General features: G+C 39.0%; 1 protein-coding gene across 1 annotated transcript in view; it reads left to right on the plus strand.

Annotated features, from left to right (window-relative positions):
• Positions 1-21308, plus strand: part of KCNQ1 (potassium voltage-gated channel subfamily Q member 1) — a 549152-nt gene that overhangs the window by 159594 nt on the left and 368250 nt on the right. Inside the window, exons 3-6 of the mRNA XM_024209178.2 lie at positions 4932-5058; positions 7789-7867; positions 8933-9029; positions 10070-10210. Of these exons, the coding sequence (XP_024064946.2) occupies positions 4932-5058; positions 7789-7867; positions 8933-9029; positions 10070-10210 (444 nt within the window). The remainder of the gene's footprint in view (positions 1-4931; positions 5059-7788; positions 7868-8932; positions 9030-10069; positions 10211-21308) is intronic.

Consider the following 21308-nt stretch of genomic DNA (forward strand, 5'->3'; position numbering starts at 1 on the left):
GTTATTGTACTATGCTCCCAGTTGTGATTAAGGGGGAAATAGAAAGGCAAAACAATCAGCTTTTCCAGCTCTCTTTCATCATAAGCTTCACTTATTCAAAACATGAGTAGGTTTGGGTAAATATTATTTCATTCTAATTAAAAACATTTATAAAAGGCTTTACTGATGTCCAGTAACTTAGGACTAATTTATGGAACCCTGAAGATAGAAGCGTGATACCATTACCCTGTTTTTAATGTTTTCCATTGCTATTAGTTTAACCCACCTCAGTCAGTGCCAAATATGCTAGATAAGGAATTTTGGCAAAGAACACTGAACTTTCTAAAGTAAAAATAAAGGCTCTGCAGGAGAAGCTAAAATGTTTTGGCTTTTAACTTTTTTTTTTTTTTAAATGTTGTTTTTAACTTGTAAAGATTGAGTGTAAGATATTTGAAAAAACAAAAATTAAACTGAAACCTCCTATATATTATATAACAGGTTTTGGCCCTTTCAGTTTCTCAGTATGCATTCTGAGTATGAGGAAAACATAATTTTCTTTCTTTCTTTTTCTTTTAAATCTCCGCTACAGTCAAGTCAGGACGTTTACCTTCTTGTTGACTTTGTCTCCAAGTCTGTGTGCTTACCTGTTTGCCTAGGCTATCTGATCTTGCTGCATTCTATATAACATAGTGCAACTGCAAGGGAAAATCCTGCGATTCCTTTAAGAGAACAATGAGGGGACTGTCTATACTAGGTGAAAAAGTTACATGAAACAGTTGTCTGTAGTGTCTTGAGGTTGCCGGGCCTGCACAATACTATGCATCCACATGCATACAGGTGCTTTCTCAGTCATTTTGCAAGCATTGCTTGTGTCCCCCTGTGGAAGGGGAGCCATAAGAATTACAGCTGAACTGGTTCAGCAGGCCCTCCCAACTGCATTCCATAATGCAGTGCCTTGTGTTTGCAGCAAAAAGTCTCCTCTTCCAAATCAACCATTCTTTCTCATCTACCCTGTTTACCCTACCTCTTTCCCTTCCATTTTTCCTTCTCCTCCCTTGTTTTTTCACTCTGCTGGTTTTGTTTTAAATCTTCTTGTATTCTTGTTCCATTATTGCTAGCCCATGGGTCACATGCAGAAACACATTGGCCTTTTCTAGACAATGCATTCAGTGGACGTGTGCTAACCAAGCAGCCAGAAAAAGTATTTTGCAATAAATAATGGGCCAAATTCATCCCTAGTATAACTCAGATTTATTAAAAGTCTCAGGTGTGAGATGTGACCTACAGTCCTGTTTCATACAAGGATAACTCTTCGTTTCATTGATTTCACACCTGATTGACCCCAGTGTGAGATGAGAATCAAGCCCCCAACATTTGCTCAGTTCGCTTTTGTAAAATAGTGCATATTATTTTAGAAAATTACCATTAAATCACCAAAACCTCAGCTACTGAAGGATTGTGAAGGGAATATTCCAGTAGTTTATGAGGACAGTAGAATTTGTCTTTAAAATAACTCAGGACAGTCATTACAAATATCAATAACTTTTCTCACTCCTGTCTGCAACTTATCTGGCAGCTAACGTATAAATGTAGTGACAAAAATTCATCCGTCTCCTCCTCCCCCACTAGATTACTTATTAGGCTTATACAAGGCAAGATATTAAAAACACTTTTGTCTGTCACACCGCCACGGGTAGGGGAGGGGGAATTTGCCAGTTGCTAATGGATACCTGGAGTTTTTGTGTATGACCATGAAGAACAGCTTGTGCACTTTCACCCCTGATGTTCCCTGAATAACTTGGGTCTCATTTAGGTCAATAAGCCTTTATCAAAACGTCAGGAGTGAAAAATGTGTCTTGGTGTAAGCCGACTGGTCGTTCCCTCCAGTCACAGGAGTCTATAGAACAATCAATGTTCTCTAAGCTTGTCTGCATGTCACGCAAAGAACTGGATGACAGTAACCATTGACTACATGTCGGTTTCATTGTCTTTGGGACAGCCCACATTTGCATACTTGCCAGTGTTCCTGTTATCCAATGAACCATGGAGAGTCTTTAAAAAAAAAAAAACCCCACACAACTCTAATGCAAATTTCGCACACAAAAAACACACACATTTAAAAAAACCAACAAAACACAGCCAAGGTTTCCCCCTTCTTGTTATAATAATGAAACTATAATCTTGATAATCCTACAGTTTTTGATACAAAAATTGCATTTGTTATTGTGCATAAAATTTAACTTTCCCATTTTTCCTTCCAAGAAAAACTTTTCTTTTTTTGTTTTGTTAATCCCCATTGGGCAGTCTGAACACTATTGTGTGAACCGCACATATGAGTTGAGGCCATAGGTTTGTTGCTCAAATAACTTCTTTTGTATGAAAGAAACAGCTAGCTCTCTGCTTAATGATTTGTCATTGTCTTTCGAGGGAGTTTCCTTCATATTAGTCATGAAAGAGGCTATATTAGCCTGCTACGATATAGAAATGTACTAATATATTAGAGCTTGTTGATTATATCTTATAAATCAGTACAATGTCATAAAATAGACAACAGTCTTGTCCTAGTACTAATCACTATTTTAATAGACAGGATAGTATTCTCATTTGCATTTCAGTGTAGGTTTAAAATGTATTTAATTAAGCTAAACAAAAGGGGAATCCTACTGCATGTGAAGTTACTGTGTTAGGCATAGTATATTGTATTGTTTTATATTGTGTTACAAATGAATGCCCATTAGGTTTTCAAAAAATGTTGTTGTAACAAATGTTTCTGAATAAAATTCTCCCAAGGTTTCCTGTTTATTCCTTCCACACATTAGAATAGACTATGGTCCAGATCCTCAGCTGATGTAAATTGGCCAATATCCATCTTTATAGCAGCCAAGGATCCAGCCAATATCATTTAATTTTCTTGAACCTGGAAACCTCTCAGGAGCACAGTAACTTTGTAGACAATTGTGATAGCTACCCTGATGCACCTAGCAACAACGTACAGAAAGCCCGGGGCATTAGAGCCCGTCACGTTAAGAGAAGGAATGTTGGCTGATGTCCTCCTCCTGCCTTTTGAAAAATGTCGTAGTGTCTTTAACTTGCACCTGCACAACTTAGCTACCAGGGATGAGCAGTTTAATGCACCATCAGAATGCTGGAATTTTAGAGCCCAGTCCGACTCCCATTAAAGTCAGTGGACTGGGCCCATGATAAATAAGAATCATTGCTCTTTTTTTTCCTCAGCAGCCCTATTGCTCTTTTAACCTCTAAAGCAATACTCCGATTGACCAGTATTTCGCCTTAAGTATTTTAATTGATTAAAAATCAATTACACTTGTGTTTAAGCTAAAAGTGGTCACTTTCTTCAGCGCTTTTCTTTTCCCATCATCATCATCATCCAGTCGTGCAATATCATGACATACAGGCATAGATGTCACAGACTAGTAATATTATTTAGCCTTAGAGGACAAATGTTGATTAGCGACATGCCCTATTCTCTTCAGCAACAATTGGGCTCCTCAAATGCCGAAGCACTGCTTGGCTTTTGTCATTCTAGTTTACTCAGACACCAAACTGCTCCAACAAACCATTGGTGTATGCAGTGTTGTTGTCGCTGTGTCAATCTCAGGATATTAGAGAGGCAAGGTGGGTGAGGTACTATCTTTTATTGGACCAACTTCAGCTTGTCTCTCTCACCAACAGAATTTGGTCCAATAAAAGATATTGCCTCACCTATCTTGTCTCTCCAACAAACCAAGCAGTTTAGTTCTAAAATATAATTAAAAGGTAATAGAACGTTATACCTCATGAACATTTTAACATGTTACATGCCAAGTCCTGGGTATTTTCATTTAGAAGCCACAGCTTCTATTAAAGGTGGTTATTTCCCCTTTTTGCTCTACATAGGGGATGATTTCTGCTTAGAGCTAAGCTCGGCTATTCAGTGAGGCCAGATACTAATTGAAGGTGGCTTCTAAATAAAAGAAATATGGGATTGCAACTTTCTGTTACTTTGGAAAAAATATAATCAAAACTCCTTCACCTGCTAATTGACAAAAAGCTACTGTCTGGGGATTTAAAAAAAAAAAGTGCATTGAAAATCATACTGAGTAAGTTCCAATTTTGTATCATTCTTTCCCTGACAGATGCAAATGGATGTTAGACCCTTCCATTCCATTCACTGTACACTTTGGAAACTCCTGGGTCAGTCCCCTGAAATGTTTAAATGTTCAGTCTGGTAGTGTAGCTGTCACAGAACTGTGTTTTAACCAAATTCCTGAACCATATTCTTGTACATTTCTTACAAAAGCTCAGAACTTTAGCCCCATTTTGGACCATAGTTATCCACCTTTACTTCACTTTGTTCCATAGGTGAACTCCTAACCCTGCTTAAGACTCCCATTGACTTTAGGGGCTGGGGGCAGGATTTCACCCCATGTTTTAAAACTGCCTGGAAACTATCAAGCTGTAACCTGGTACCAGAAATGTTACTTTTAAAAGTGTGGGTTGCACTTAGGCTATAAAAGGGTGGGTAAATGGCTGGCTAAGATGATACTGCAAATGGTGTATACAGTGTACTTTTTCTGGAAATGAGATATACTAGCAAAATATTTGTCTTGTGAATGTAGAGTCTGCTTGTTTTCTTTGGCTAAGACAAGCAACTTTCTGTTTGAATTATTGAAGCCAAGTAAATTTATGCAGAATGGTTTCAGTTTTAGCACATAGAGAAGATCCAAACAGCGTGCCATTCTGGTATTTAAACATATTCTTTATCATACATTTCCCATTGCTTACACAGTTTTCCTGAGGTTTTGTAGTTTGGATCTTCTTGGCATATTGCATACTTTTCTTCTTTCCAAGTTTTACATTTCATTTTCTGTGTTCCTTAATGTCATCTGAAAGAAGAGAGAGAATATGTAAACTAGAAAATTAATCTAGTTCCCTATCTTTTTTTCCCCTAGGAAATTGTATTAGTGGTGTTTTTTGGAACGGAGTATGTGGTTCGCTTATGGTCAGCAGGATGCCGTAGTAAATATGTTGGATTATGGGGAAGGCTTCGTTTTGCTAGGAAGCCTATTTCTATCATTGGTAAGTATACATGATTTGAACATGTCATAATTACTGAGAAAAAGCCACATTCCTATAAACACCTTGAACATTTAAAAATAAATGGAGTTTCCCTAGAGATTCCAGCCAAGTTAGAACAAGAACATTTGTCACTAGTATCTGCGCAGAACTGAAAGTTCTGAGGAATCTGTGGCATTGTTAGTTCCTTCTTTTATAGAAAAAAAAATCTTTCAACTTGATTCTTTTTCCCAGAAAAGAGACTTTCCTTTCGCAGTTGAACTGAAGTTTTGCCAGAAATAACAGACTTGCATACAATCCTGTCTCCCTAAATGGCTTCTATAACTTCAGCATTGCGCACATCTTGTAATGGCTGCAACTGTTTATTTTTAAACAAAACCAAGTGACCTCTATATGTTAGGTCCATTTTAATGTTAGTTTACTCTGTTTTTGGATTGAGCTACCTAGAGCACACTGGTGTCTGGCAGGTGACATGTAATTATAAACTATTATTTTCATGCTCGTAGGGTGAGATTTTTTTTTTTCAAAGGCACATGTGGAAGTTAGGCACCCAGCTGCCTTTGACTTTCAGTGGAAGGTGGGTGTTTAACTGGCCTATGTGGCCTTTAAAATCTCCTCCTTAATTCCTTGAATGCTTCAGCTAGTAAAGATTTTCAGAATACTTGCCCTGCAGTTCTTGTTTTTGTTATCCTTTGTCATATTTCTTATGGTAGCACCTAGGAACCATAGACAATCAGGGTCCTACTCTGCTAGGCACTGTACAAAGAGTAGTAGACAGTGCTTGCCCTGAAGAATTTACAATCTAAATAGACAAGACAGAGAAAGGGGTTTAGTTATACCAGTGGGCATCCATATCTTCATGGGGATGACTGCAAAATTTCTAAAGGCAATGGACAAAAATGCTGCACCCTAGGAATTCATAAGAGCACAGAATTGTTCATTAATTCATGGCTTAGCCTCTCTATGTCTGTATTATATAACTATATTCCATATGTGACTGTAAGTGTCATGCGCCTTTGACTGCTTCCCCAGGGCTCTGTCCGTTAATCCATCTCTCCTGAAATTACTACTAGCATTCCAAATCCCTGAGCAGCTTCAAACAGTGGCCGTTTTTTTTTTTTAAACATGCTGTAAAGTTGTTTCCTTCTTTTTCCAAAATGTGTACTGTCTTCCCAAAATTACCCTTGCCTGAGTCCAGGCTTTACAGTGTTCTGCCCTAGAGCAATGGCACTCTTACGATACTTTAAGGATAGATCTCTCTCAAACTGTGAGGATTTTATATGCCAGTTGTCGCAATCCAGGGCAAGTGACCCTGTATTCTCCCCTCCGTGATCCAACTAGGGCACTCACTCTAGGATCCTGGCTCCTCAGTTGTCATCTCTCTTGGGTGGAGACCCATGTCTCTCTCCCTTCTGAGCTGGGGTTTTCCAGGCTGCACAGTTCCCAGCCTACACTGTGGTATCCCCAGCAAGACAGACTGCCTGCACCTTGCTTTCTCTCCAAAGGCTATAAACAGTGTAATTGCCAACGGTTACAAGTTACCTCACAGGTCTTTCTAAGCAAGCACCTCTGTTCTTAAGGTAAAAGCTTTACAGAGAAAACAATAAAAGAACCTACACACATTCTAAAAGGCTTACCAGAGGTCACCCTAATGGTAACCTTGGACTCTGGTAGGTTTCAGTCCTTCCAAACCTTCCCCAAGGATTGCCCCCCCTCTTTGGACAGAAGGCCCGGTTTGTTTGCTGGATCAGAAGGAAGGCCCTCAGTCAGTTTAAACACAGGCTGTTAATCCAAAATCCTTTTTGTCTGTTGCTCCCTGGAAAATCCATTGTAAACTATATAAATATGTGAGCCTCTCCAGGTGGTGGTTCCTCTCTGGAAGCGTTACAACCTTAGTGAATTTGCCTAATCACCTCCCTCTTTTCTTAGTTCCTGGAGGAGCTGTGGTCATCCTCTCCCAGGGAATTACATACAGTCTCTGGCCCACAATGATACATACACTTAATACAGTAAGATCTCACAAAGATATCACAGGTAATATGGCCTATCTGCCACACCAGGTAGAGCTTTATGCTATTGGAAGGGAGCGATTCCCAACTTGCTATTGGTATGCAGGACTTGTTTCTATCCCTGGTAGGCTCCAAGATATCAGACCTTACATCCTGACAATATTCTGCATATTAAAGCTATTTTAGTTAGTTTTTAGAGGCTTGTAAAATCTATTAGTTACACATTTCACTCTTTTCCGGGTCTCAACAGTTGGATTCATGTTACTAAGTCACCTGATTTTATAGATGGGAGTAGTGAAAACCTGTGCCTGTACATTTTAAAAACCGCTATGAGAAAACACTATATAATATGTAGGGTATATAGAACATATCATTGTTTTTTTGACACTGTTGGAATGATCTGTGCCACATCTAGTTTTGCCACTAATTAAAAATGTAGCCATCCCTGACTCATGGCAATAAAACCATTTTTACTACAGCATTATGTATTTTCTTTCTATGTTACAGCAGAGGTGTTGAAATATAGAATCCTAAAACTTTATTTGGATGGCGCGCTCTAAAAATTTCACCCTTCTCACAGTTAAAATAATATCAGCGTTGGATTTAAATCACAATCTTATCAAAGCATTGCATTAAGCCTTGAACTTATTATCTTCACTTATTTTTATTTTTATTTTTATTTTATTTTATTTTATTTTTATTTTATTTTATTTTTATTTTCCAGATTTAATTGTAGTTGTTGCTTCAATGATAGTTCTTTGTGTGGGCTCCAAAGGTCAAGTCTTTGCAACCTCAGCTATCAGGTAATAATTTATCAATAATTGAAGAGAACGTGGTCTGTTTTAATAAAGGTTTATTATTTCACTCTCTCCTCTCCCTGTAACAGTTCTTAAATTTTAGAAGTGGTCACCGCTTTGGCATCTGTGTTGACACAACAGACCAGATTATGATCTCAGTTACCAGGCACTGGTGTAGATCAGAGTAATTCCCTCACATCTTCCTACTTATAATAATGAAATTGTATATACCGTAATAACACTAGAGCTTCACAAAAACTTCATCCACAAAATAGTAATGATGCACTCAAATTTTGTTCATGTTTGCCAGCTAGTCGTATGGTTTTTACCAACTTTTTTGTTTTTTGGATATCTACTGAGTTTTTTAGGCTGTTCTTAATAGTATATTTGGAGTTAGAGGTTGACTGTTGGAAAAGATATTGAGGGAAGTTCCATGTGCCAACAATTGACTGAACATATCTCGTGTGTTCAGGTGGGTCAGCCTGGTAGGTTTCGCTGAATGATGGGTTGAATTTTAGTTGCAGTGATGCTCTGTGACTGTGGTGGCTCTCTACTACAAAGCATATGCTGTAGTTGCTTGGAGCATTATTTCCATGATCAACTATGTAAAAGTTTCTGGAAACTCAAATTGTTCTCTAGCCCAGTAGATAAAAAGACCAAAGAAAAGGTGGCTAAATTTCTAGCTGTGGAAAGTTATCTGTTTCTGCCCATTCTGCTTCCCTTTTGAAACTCTTAAAAGATAGCACCAGATACATGAAGATTAGCCAGGGAACAATCTCCATAATATTCACAATCTGCTTCTAGAATTCATGAATCATTGGGCATTCCTGCCAACCATACAAGTGAAAGCCTATTCCCCTTCCCCCACAGCTGCTCACATTTGTCTAATAGGCTGAGCTGAATAAAAGATGGGGGAAAGGGAGGAACCTGTAAGCTTAATGTAGTAACCTGACTGTGATGTAATCAATGTATTTTAATTTATCATTTGAAAAAAGCTTCCTCTCCCCCTGTATCGCTTCTCTTGTATCCTCAGACCCTTGTAGCTTCACTTATTTAAAATTTGTATTCCAGGGGTATCCGCTTTCTCCAGATCCTACGAATGCTGCATGTTGACCGTCAGGGTGGCACATGGAGACTGTTGGGATCAGTAGTTTTCATACACAGACAAGTAAGTTAGATCTGACATAGGGACAATGCTTGAACAGAATAAGAAAACAATTTTTCTTGGTTATAGCCATTTTCAGGTCTTCTGTGTCACACCGGTGTACCTGAATTCGGTCATTATACTGCTACAGCACAGACAGCTACTATTCTTTAAAATACATATTGCAGCTTTGCAAAATAGAGGTCTGTGGTTTGCCAGGAGCATTTAATATTAAGCTAAATTAACAGAGAGTTTGAGCTGCTGACCGTTATTGAGCTCAAGTTCCCTTGTGATATGGCTCTAAAGAGAGAAACTGCAGAGGTTTGATGCATCAGGAATTAGTCCTGATCCCCTTCTCTTTTGTGTGCCCAATTGCTGTGCAGGAGGAGATAGATTATAATTCACAGGTAATCACTGGGACAGTGTTGTTGCATGTTTTTAACCAACTTATTTATTTTAAATATTATCCTATCATGTAAACATGATGATATAAAAGCATGGAATGTAGGCAGATGTCTTCTTGTTGTTAAATATATGAACTTAGGAACATGTGGTGATTGTTTCAATTAATCAAATACTGTTGCTTTACTGTGTTTAAAGGACAACAGGTAAATTCCCCAAGTTTAAAATTTTCACATAAGTCCCATTTTCAAAAGTGACTTGGGCACTCAGTAGCCTAAGTTTCACTGAATTTCATTGACTTTCAGTGAGACTTAAGCTTCTCAGTGCCCAGGTCACTCGAAATTTTTACCTAACAGCTAATTTTCAATTGCAACCCCACCAGATTTTTTGCAAAAGTCATGAACAGTTATTTTGAAATCCAGTATCTGCGATTGAAGCATACATACATTTCTGTAAAACACTGGGCCAGGTCCTCAGCTGAGTTCTACTGAGCTCACAGGAGCTAGGCTGATTTGCACCAGATGAGAGTCTGATGATCTATTTGAATAAACTGCTGAAATTAACTTTTTTTTACCATTTTAATTATTTTATAGAAAAACTCCAGTGTCACATAGTTCAAAGCTCTTTAACAGTATTTTTATTTGTTTTTATTCTGCTTTCAGGAATTAATAACTACCTTGTATATTGGGTTTCTGGGCCTGATTTTTTCATCTTATTTTGTGTATTTGGCTGAAAAAGATGCTGTGAATGATTCAGGACAAACAGAGTTTGGCAGCTATGCAGATGCCCTGTGGTGGGGAGTAGTAAGTATAGTATATTTTGCAATATAAAATGACAGCTAACATCCTACATTGTTTACTAATATAAAAAAGTTCCAGTATGTGTGGGAGAACAGAAGTCAGATTAAAATTGCCTCATTGCTACAGTATCTTCTGTCACTCTTTTTTGATATCATGTGAGGCCATCAGATAATGGTGCAGAAATAGTAAATTGTGGATATTTTATTTATTTTTATTAGTAAAGGGGGGTGAACCCTTTAAAATGATTTGGAACAATCAGGCCATGCAAATAACTAACCTATATATGTGTTCTCATGACTTTTACCCCTGTCCTCCCTTCTGGTACCTCCTATTGTTTGTTACATTAATTTGTTGTAACTTCTCTTAACATAGGGTTAGTTCCTTTTAGGTGTTGAGCATTTTAGCCCTGGTTCAGTATAACACGCAAGCCCTAGCTTAGCTTTGAGCACATTGGGTAATCCTTTTGAAGCCAGTAAGGCAATTCACGTGCTAAAAATTAAGCATGTGTATTGGGGACAGAGTGCTCAGCACCTCTTAGGATCAAGCCCAGGCATTGTAAGCACTTTGGAGCAGGGAACATCTCTCTTCCTTTGTGTTTATACAGTGTCTAGCACAATGATACCCCAATCTTGACCACATAGTGTCCCCTTGCATGTCTAATGTATGGTATTTATAAGGTGCTTCTTGTGATAATATCTAGGCACCCTTACATAACAGTACTATCTAGGTGCTGCATAATTGGTATGAACATTTTAGAACACCCCTAAATACATGTTCTGCTGCTCTTGTGGTCTAAACATCATTCATTAGGCTGTGAATGATGGTAAACGTTATTCTTTTCAACTACCTTAATGGTACGATTGATGGAATGATTCCATGGCACCTCTCAGCTAAGGCAAGAGTCAGAACTTAGGCGTACTGACTCCAGAGTTGTCCATTTGCTTGATCCAATAAATGAACTAATTTTGTTGCCTCTACTAATGATGATCTCTCTTTCTCTCTTTTATTGTCCTTTCATATGCACATATTAAATTATCAGCCATGTTCTGAGAGTTTTATTTTGTACTTACCTTTCCTTTCTTTTCCCTCTCTGAATTATAAGAGTGTAGACTGAATTAGTAGACTGTCACTGCGGTTGCACTGTATGTCAAAAAGTACCTTTTTTACCTGGGTGGTACTTATCATAAGGCAATAAAAGTGAGAGCTGGAAATAACCTTTTAGATCATCCATGCCCTCCCTCATTATTTCCTGGTTGTGTCCTTGCTATTGCTGCATGACTGTTCTTAGTAAATGGAACCATCTTCATTAAGCATTCCACATCCTTAAAAGGAATACATTGCATGGACATCACCAGCGATTCAGCATATGCATTTCCATAATGCACTTTATTTTTGGAGTCTTATCTTTTGAGGCTTTAAATCACATGACAGACTTTGATTGTTAACACTAGTGAGACTAAGAACAATAGATCACAGGAAGAAAAAGTGTAGCACTATATTTGTCTGACCTGCAATCTTGACCAGGAGGACGTGTTCTTTCTGGAGATTTTTATTTATTTATTTATTTTATTTTATTTATTTATTTTGCTCGCGTTTTGTCTCCTAAATTTCTACACGTGGTACCACTTGCTTTTCCAGCACTAAAACATGTATTGATGAGCATGTTAACTGCAGGTCTCCTGCTGCTGAAGTGTATAAGTATACCTCTCATGAGTCCACCAATTTATTATGCTACTTAGGCTATTATTGTGAACTTTATAGCTTTTTCTCTTCCTGTCCACCAAGACTAATACAGACTAATACTAGGATGAGAAAACTTGCCGTTCAGCACAAGGAAGTGGCAATTTGGCAAGCAATTTTTTCAGGGCTTTCCTGATAATAAAGCATGTTTTTCTCCTCCTTCAGTGCCAGGTTCACATGACACTTAAATTAACAGTGTCAGATGCAGCCACATCTCAATATTTTCACCTTAATTTTAGCAATGAAAGTTGTACCTCTGCCAGGCATGACTGGTTCACTAAAATTAGAGTAAAGCTTTTCTTAGCTGGAGTGAGACCAATAAGCTTCTACAAACGTAGGCAGGCCTTGCTTTAGGGAATAAGATTATCAGTTGTGGGAGTAATACATATTACTTCTCCCCATAACCCTGATTATGACAAAGTTATGTATTTGGTACATTTAATAATGGGGAGATTCTTCTGCTGAAGCCTCCATCATAGTGCAGGACATTGCTGGAGATATGGTTCTAGATTAAATGAATTCCCCAGTCCAAGTATTTTAATTTAAAATATACATTTTAATACCCTAATTAATCTCTAGGTGGAGAATGCTATGATAATCTAGACTAGCTATGGTAGAAATAAGGATAACAGTCAAGAGGTCTTAATCAAAGAGGAACAGTTGCAATTGCCTGGCCAGCCATATATGAATAATACATCACAGACCACTGCTGCTACCTTGGATTGAGCCATGAGGATCCCCAGGCTGCTGACCAGTATGGTAAAGCAAAGCACAGGCCTAGTCCTTGCATAATTGGTCAGGACACTTCCCTTTTTTCCACTTCTCTGGATGCTTCCACCTACTAGTATGATGCATACATCTGCTTCCATATAATCAACGTTGAATCGCAGTCTTTCATCCCAGGCCTTGTCCCATCGAGGCAAGGGACTGGAAAAAGAATAAAATTATAAAAGCTGGGTTTGATGGGGAGGACATGCAAAGGAGATGAGTCACATCACCATACTGATGGCTACAACCCAGCGGAGGGATGATCAAACAGAGAGGAAGGATTGTCCAGTGGAAAAGTGGTCCCAGGCACTATCCTAGGACTTGGGAGACCTGGACTCAAGTCCTGCTCTGCCACAGACTTCCTGTGTGATCTTGGGCAAGTCACTTAGCCTCTCTGTGCCTCAGTTACCCATCTGTGAAATGGGGATGATAATTCCCTACCTCACAGAGCTGTTGTGAGGATAAATACATTAAAGATTGGGAGGCACTCAGATGCTAGCATAATGGGAGCCACAGAAGTATATGAGAGAGAATTTCTCACAATAGCTCCTAGTGGCATTGGACCTTTTGGGATCCGACATGAGGACTATTAGGAAGACAGAGCAAGTGCCCAGCATGGCTATCTGGATCCCTCTTTGAAGAAGGGCTTCTTCAACCCTTGCAAGATCCTGCAAGTGATTCAATAGACTCAAGCTCAGTGTTGTCAATGGCTGCTGATAGATTTAATACAGAACACTCCAAGTTTTTAGTTTATTTAAAGTATTTCTTTCCATAGTTTTATGTGATCTCAGTAGCTATGCAACCTTGTTTTAAAACCAATAAAGGCAATGAAAGAAAAATGTATGTTAAATACATTATATGGACACCTGGTTCAGGTTAATTGTTAGGAGATAATTGCTGGCCACAGTATTGGTACAGCTTTAGGGCTTATCTACTTAAACACTTAGCTCACAGCAAGCTGATATGTAAACCTGCCCCATACTAATCTGTTGCGCATTGTGTCCATGTGAAGCTCCCTAGTGTGCTTTAATCTACTCCCATTTCAAGGATCCCAGAAGGATCCCAGATGGCAATGCTTGCTGTGAACTAAGTGTTCACCTAGGCAAGCCCATAGTTCCATGGCGTGGTTGGGGAAAAAACAATACTGAGAGGGATCGGGGAAATCTGGTTTCCATCACCACGTTCTTGATGCCTTCAATAAAAAAGAGACCTATGGAGTCAGGATGATGATCAGGGAGGCTGATGAAGAGTGACGATAGTTTGAGCAAATGAGGCCAGATTTCCAAGAGCTCAGCACCCAGCTGCTCCAGCTGTGACACTCTCAGCCAGTTTTTCAAAGCAGTTCAGTACCGAACTTTGAGCTCCTTTGAAAATCTGACCCCATCTATTTAAAACAGGGCAGAACTTCCCCTGCACGAGAGAAGCATTCACAATCGGTGTTTCTAATGGGCCAATAGTCCTTGCCTTGGCTAGTCATCAAGGATCTGGGTCATCTCACACGTAGTTGTCACCACTCTGAACACACGCAAACGCAACCCTGGTGCAGTTGAGAAGACTCTTCATGGCGAGTGCTAGGTAAGAGGTGCTCTGGTTTTATCACAGCTGGGATTTTTTTTCTTTTGACAAAAATAAGGAAAGAATGCACAATATTGCTATCTTAGGGTTGTGACAGTGCTGCCCGTGGGAGCCAGCTGAGGTCACTCAATCAGGGTGAACTGCAAACAAAACGGGGCAGACAAACCCCAAACACTGGTGGCTATTCCAATACTTAGATTTACCAAGCCAGCACAAAACAGCTTCTATAGTACCTCACTGGTTACTCAGAAGTCCAAACAACGCAGTTCCCTTAAAGTATCCAGCCTCAGGCCTCCGTCCAGACACACCTGTCAGATAAGATGATGATTACTGAAAATCTTACTTCATCATATAAAAGAAAAGGTTCTTCCAATCCCAAAGGATCAGCCACATACCCAGGTCTAATTATAACTTAGATCTTACCCAAAATACACGCTATAGTCAATTCTTATTAACTAAGCTAAAATTTATTAAAAAAGAAAAGAGAGAGAGTGTTGGTTAAAAGATCAATATACATACAGACTTGAATTCAATTCTTGAGGTTCAGATACATAGCAGAGGTGAGCTTGTAGTTGACAAAAGTCCTTTTAGAAATAGTCCATAGGTTATAGTTCAATGTCCATATTCAGGGTGGCTCCAGTCAGTGACTGGGGGTCTCAATCCTTATGGTTTAAGGTTTCCCCCTCTTGAAACCCAAAGCAGATCTGAGATGAAGTAGGATCATGTCCCAGGGTTCTTATACATTTCCAGCAGCCTTTCGGCCTGAGAAAACAATAGGCTTAATTCTCCTTCTCTCAAACATCCTGGCAATTAACACAGGGTAATCTATCCATTAAGCAGTTCAGATACAGGTTACCACAACCTTCAAAGAGACACAGACAATAATACTATTTCACTCAAGTAGCATCATAAATGTTAATATTCCTTTTTTGATCTTTTAATTAAAGTTATAGCAATAAAGACTTGTTTGCTTACATCACAAGACCTGAGCAAACATCTACCCTTGAGATCTCTAACAATGCAGACTTGCATTTCAAAGCTCTATTCATTTACATATCTTCCTAACCAGTCCTTAAGGTTCACCCATGGGTCAGGTCAGTCTGAGTTAATTAGCTTTTTCTGGCCCTGTCACCTTCCAATGAAATATTATATTACACTCATAACGTCACAAGGGTCAATACTTTTCCTTGGGCCTTCTGCTGCAAAACCTTCCTCTTATTAATTTGAATTTACTTGAGCACTTCATACTGTACCTGTTAGTCTATGGCCTCCCTAGAGCAGTCTGAAGGTAACGTGCAGCATTGTATAAAATTTTTGCTGTGTCCGTTCAGCTTTGGAGGCAAGCAGATGCTGTTTAAGTTACGCTCTGCCAATTAACTTACCTTCTGACAGAAAAGTACTGTCACTTATGTATTACCAATTTTTTATTATCTACATATAAAATACAAATACTGTGATCTAAAACACAGAAAAAATATACGAGGAGGGGGAAATCTAAACTATTGTGGCTAAGCTATTGTTCCTATCCTGATTTGTAATCTTGAATATTTAATATATGGCTTCAAGAAAATATTTGCCGATGACACTAAACTAGGAGGCGTGGTAGATACACTAGAGGGTAGGGATCGGATACAGAGGGACCTAGACAAATTAGAGGATTGGGCCAAAAGAAACCTGATGAGGTTCAACAAGGACAAGTGCAGAGTCCTGCACTTAGGATGGAAGAATCCCATGCACAGTTACAGACTAGGGACCGAACGGCTAGGTAGCAGTTCTGCAGAAAAGGACCTAGGGGTCACAGTGGACGAGAAGCTGGATATGAGTCAACAGTGTGCTCTTGTTGCCAAGAAGGCTAACGGCATTTTGGGCTGTATAAGTAGGGGCATTGCCAGCAGATCGAGGGACGTGATCGTTCCCCTTTATTCGACATTGGTGAGGCCTCATCTGGAGTATTGTGTCCAGTTTTGGGCCCCACACTACAAGAAGGATGTGGAAAAATTGGAAAGAGTCCAGCAGAGCGCAACAAAAATGATTAGGGGTCTGGAGCGCATGACTTATGAGGAGAGGCTGAGGGAACTGGGATTGTTTAGTCTCCAGAAGAGAAGAATGAGGGGGGATTTGATAGCAGCCTACAACTACCTGAAAGGGGGTTCCAAAGAGGATGGAACTCGGCTGTTCTCAATGGTGGCAGATGACAGAACAAGGAGCAATGGTCTCAAGTTGCAGTGGGGGAGGTCTAGGTTGGATATTAGGAAACACTATTTCACTAGGAGGGTGGTGAAGCACTGGAACGCGTTACCTAGGGAGGTGGTGGAGTCTCCTTCCTTGGAGGTTTTTAAGGCCCAGCTTGACAAAGCCCTGGCTGGGATGATTTAGTTGGGAATTGGTCCTGCTTTGAGCAGGGGGTTGGACTAGATGACCTCCTGAGGTCCCTTCCAACCCTGATATTCTATGATTCTATGATTCTATGAAATGCAGAAAAAAAATCTCACTTTCAGGAAGCCTGTTTGTGTCTTTCTTCCTTAGCCATTAAACTGAACCCAGCCTGGGGCAGATTTAGGGAGCTCTGCTTTTGATATCTGTTCCATGATACAATATTTCCATCCCCCACATCTGAGCAAACATCCTTCAGGAAAACCATTATGTAGATTGCCTTGGCTACCCTCTCTGATCATGAACACTATTTGCCCTGATCTATTATTGAACATACTTCTGCATGGATAATACAGTGCACAGATTCCTTTGAACTGCATTCTTAACAATTGTCTGCCAGGTGTCTCATTTAGTTGAGAGAGGTCTCTGTCCCCCCCCTTTTTTTTTAATTCTTAATATCTACCTGCCTGCTGTCTTTCTCTACATTGAGGGCCCAGTTCAACATATCCGTGTAAGTAACACTATCTCTGTTTAGCCACACACATAAGCATTTGCTTAAATTCCATTGAAAGTCAGTTGGACTTAAGCACTCGCTTAAGGGCTTTTGCTGAACTAGGGTGGGAATTCCATGCAGATTTAACTTTAAGCAGTGCATAAAAGGTTTGCTGAATCAGGGCATAAGGTCTTCACAGATGAAATTGGTTTAATCCACTCTAGTCATTTAATGGCAGGTGCACATAAATTTTGGAACATTGCCTCACAAAAGGGAGCCTACATCATTTGAGGGCCTTCTTAAATACAATCTTAAAAATCCAGAGTAGACAGTAACTTGAGTTCACTTTTGGACATGTAAGGAAAAACAATTCCATTTATTATTTGCAGACTGTACTAAGGGAGGAAACTGAGCTCACCTCCACACCCTCCTAATTTTCTGTAGGTGTTATAGGTTTTTTGAGCATGAGTTCAGATTTCAAAATGCAGTTTGCTTGGGATTTATGCATCTTGTCTCTGAACTTTGATTTTATGGGCAGTTCAAGTGGCTTTTAATCCTCACTTAGTAAAGACCTGTGGTGTGGGATCAGTTTTCTCTGTTTCTTTCAAAATTCTTGCTAGCAAAGTACCAATAAAGGAACTTTTGTATGTAATGAGCACTCAGATCATCACCGTTCTTCCAAGATCTTTGCAATTCTGTTAAAAGATACCAAAGAGCTAGAAGAGAATTCTGGCTAGTAACATTCAAATAGTTTTTAGAAACTGATCTTCCATTTCAATGAAACAATAAAGAAATGTTTTATAACTAGAAATTGATTACCTTTTAGGCCAGATCCTAAATTGTCATAACTTCATCAACTTCAACTGAGCCAAGACAATTTATACAAATTGAGTATCTGGATGTAAATGGTTAACTTTTCTTATTGAATGAATGTTTTTATGAGATGGCTATCTAGGGTCAAGATGTTTGTACTTGGTTGAAATGAACCACATGGCAGTTTTCAGTGTGACCTAGCTAGAATTCTAACAGGGCTGCTTTAATATATTTCACAAGCAGGTCCCCAAATTCTAGGCATGGCTCCCGTTCCCCTTCTGTAAGGCATTTGACTTGGTGCCATTTTGATTAAAAACTAGAATGATATAAAATTAACTTGTCCCATAGATTAAAAGCTGGCTAACTGATAGGTCTCAAAATGTAACATGAAATCACCAATGAGCGGGTTCTAATGGGGTCTGGTAGGGTTCAATCCTTGGCTCTGTTATTTAACATTTTTATCAATGCCCTGGAAGAAAACAAATTCATCGCTGATAAAGTTTCCAGATGATACAAAAATAGGGAGAATGGTAAATAATGAAGAGGGCATTTCACTGATACAAAGCGATCTGAATCAGTTGGTACACTGGGCACAAGCATACACTATGTATTTTAGTAGGGTTACATGTAAATGTATACATCTAGGAACAAAAAATGTAGGCCATACATGTTGGGGTGCTCTATCCTGAGAAGCAGTGAGACTGAAAAAAGCTTTGGGGATTGTGGTGGCTAATCAGCTGAACATGACCTCCCAGTAAAAAGAACAGGAGTACTTGTGGCACCTTAGAGACTAACAAATTTATTTGGGCATAAGCTTTCGTGGGCTAAAGCTTATGCCCAAATAAATTTGTTAATTTCTAAGGTGCCACAAGTACTCCTCGTTCTTTTTGCTGATACAGACTAACACGGCTACCACTCTGAAACCTGACCTCCCAGTGTGATGCACTGGCCAAAAGGGCTAATGCGATCCTGGGATGCATAAACAGGGCAATCTTGAATAGCAGTAGAGAGGTTATTTTATCTCTTGGGCACTGGAAAGACTGCTACTGGGATACCATGTCCAATTCTGGCTCCCACAATTCATGAAGGATGTTGATAAATTGGAGAGGGTTCAGAGAAGAGCCACCAGAATGATTAAAGGATTAGAAAAAATGCCTTATAGTGATCAATTCAAGGAGATCAATCTATTTAGCTTAACGACATGAAGGTTAAGGGGTGACTAAATTGCAGTCTGTAAATATCTACATGGAGAACAAATATTTAATAATGGGCTCCTCAGTCTAGCAGAGAAAAGGTATGATACGATCCAGTGGCTGAAAGCTGAAGTGACACAAATGCAGGCTGGAAATAAGGTGTAAATTTTCAACAATGAGGGTAATTAACCAGTGGAACAGTTTACCGAGGGTTGTGGTGGATTCTCCATCAGAAACCATTTTAAAATCAAGAATGGATGTTTTTCTAAAAGATCTATTCTAGGAATTATTTTGGAGAAGTTATATGACCTCTGTTATACAGATCAGATTAGTTGATCACAGTGGTGCCTTCGGCCCTGGGAATCCATGAATCTATGACTGTATGATACTTGACTATCTTGCATAAATAAAACTGCCCTTTTTCTTGTTTCTCTTAACTCTGAGTCATTTATTTGGGGTTTTTCTTTTCACTATAAATATTGTTACATCATGAAGTATAGTATAGTAAAAATGTGGAACAGAAGAAATTATCTGTAGCATTTTTCCCACACCCTTCGCAAACTATTATCAGAATCTCTTCATATGTAGCGAACTTGTCCTCAAACATTTCCTTTAATCTTGCAGATGAGAAGATACTACTAGGATTAGCTGCTTTACTTTCTGTTTGTGGGTCATGCCAGTAGAACCATGCCAGAGAGATATTAAATGCAGTTATTCACAAGTCTTTTTTGCAGAAACTGGGCTTTGCACAAAATCATCAAAGTTAGGTAATAGAAATTCTCCGTTACTTGTAGATTTCAAGAATCATGTGCTCAAATTCAACACTGGAGAATTCAAATCCAGTATATGGTGCTAGCTGTTGACTTTGTGCATATACCCTGATTAATGGTGGTCAGCAGATCTCCCACTGTTTCCCATTTATTTGATTAGTAAGTGTGGGTTGGCATGCTACAGTCTCTCAAACAATGAAAGTGGATATTGGTGTACTGTAAAATCTAAACAAGTAACAATGGATTAATTATTAGGTTTGGATACAAAGCTGTCTGTATTCCCTGTGAGTTTTACTGCCTGTGTGTGTGCACAGCCATAAGATCATTTACTTCTGAATAAAAATAATCATAACACTGCAAGCAATAAATCAACGCATTTTTTCAAAATTTTCTTTTAAAGAATATGAATTTATAAATCTGAAACCTGCTGTGAGGTTTTAAAATCTTTGTCAAGATTAATTTCCTTTAGTTTAGTCACCTTATATTCTGGGGGGAAAACCAAACAAAAAATATCCTCAATCTTTCCCTACATCGTCATTAATACAGTACAGTACAACTTATTTTTATGTGATGTCTTTCGTTACAAATAATAAGGGGGAAAAATCAGGTCTCTCTCTTAAGCTCTGTGATTGTTAAAGGTAAGTTGGTTAAACCTAGTACCAGCCTCTCTTTCACAGTGCAGAGAAAATAACTTTGGGCTTGTCTGTGCATGCACCAAAGCTTTTATCTGATTTCCAGCATTCAGACTCTAGCATACCTATTTGTGCTGCCAGATCTCCCAAGCTAAGTAGTTTCAGACTTGGTCGCTATTTCAATAGGAGACCTATAAAGAACAGCTAGGTTTTGTACGAAGTGATGTAGATAATTGATAAGGTGACACACTTTCCTCTGAGTCCACTCTGAATTAATGCCAAGTTTGATGTTAGGGGACACTGAGGCGCTGTCTTTTGGAAGAGACCTAAAATCATGATACTTTTAATGAGAGCAGAGATGCTAATTAGAGTATCCTGACCGAATTTAATTTGAAGCAAATACCTTCTGTCTCCTGCCGTTTCAGTTGGATATGTTATTCTTTTTGACTGTGGGAAGTGTTTCTGTGGGAAGTGTTTCTGTATACTTTTGAATAGCTGCTGCAGTCTGCCCCAGTGATAGACACATTCTCGTGGTAGATAGTGATGCATATATATATACACACACACATCCCTTACCCACCTCAGAGGGGTGTTATGAGGCTGAACTGGTGACTGACTGGAAAAGACTTAGATTTTCAAAAGAAAATGCTTTAAGAAGTGCATTGGAATATGTATGTAACAGCAATGATCAAGAAAGCAAGCCAAGTGTCTTACCGTGTTTCAGAATTCTAGTGTCCAGTAGTG

The sequence above is a fragment of the Terrapene carolina genome, unplaced genomic scaffold (assembly GCF_002925995.2).
Source record: "Terrapene carolina triunguis isolate 2854851 unplaced genomic scaffold, T_m_triunguis-2.0 Scaffold171, whole genome shotgun sequence".
Lineage (NCBI taxonomy): Eukaryota > Metazoa > Chordata > Testudines > Emydidae > Terrapene > Terrapene triunguis.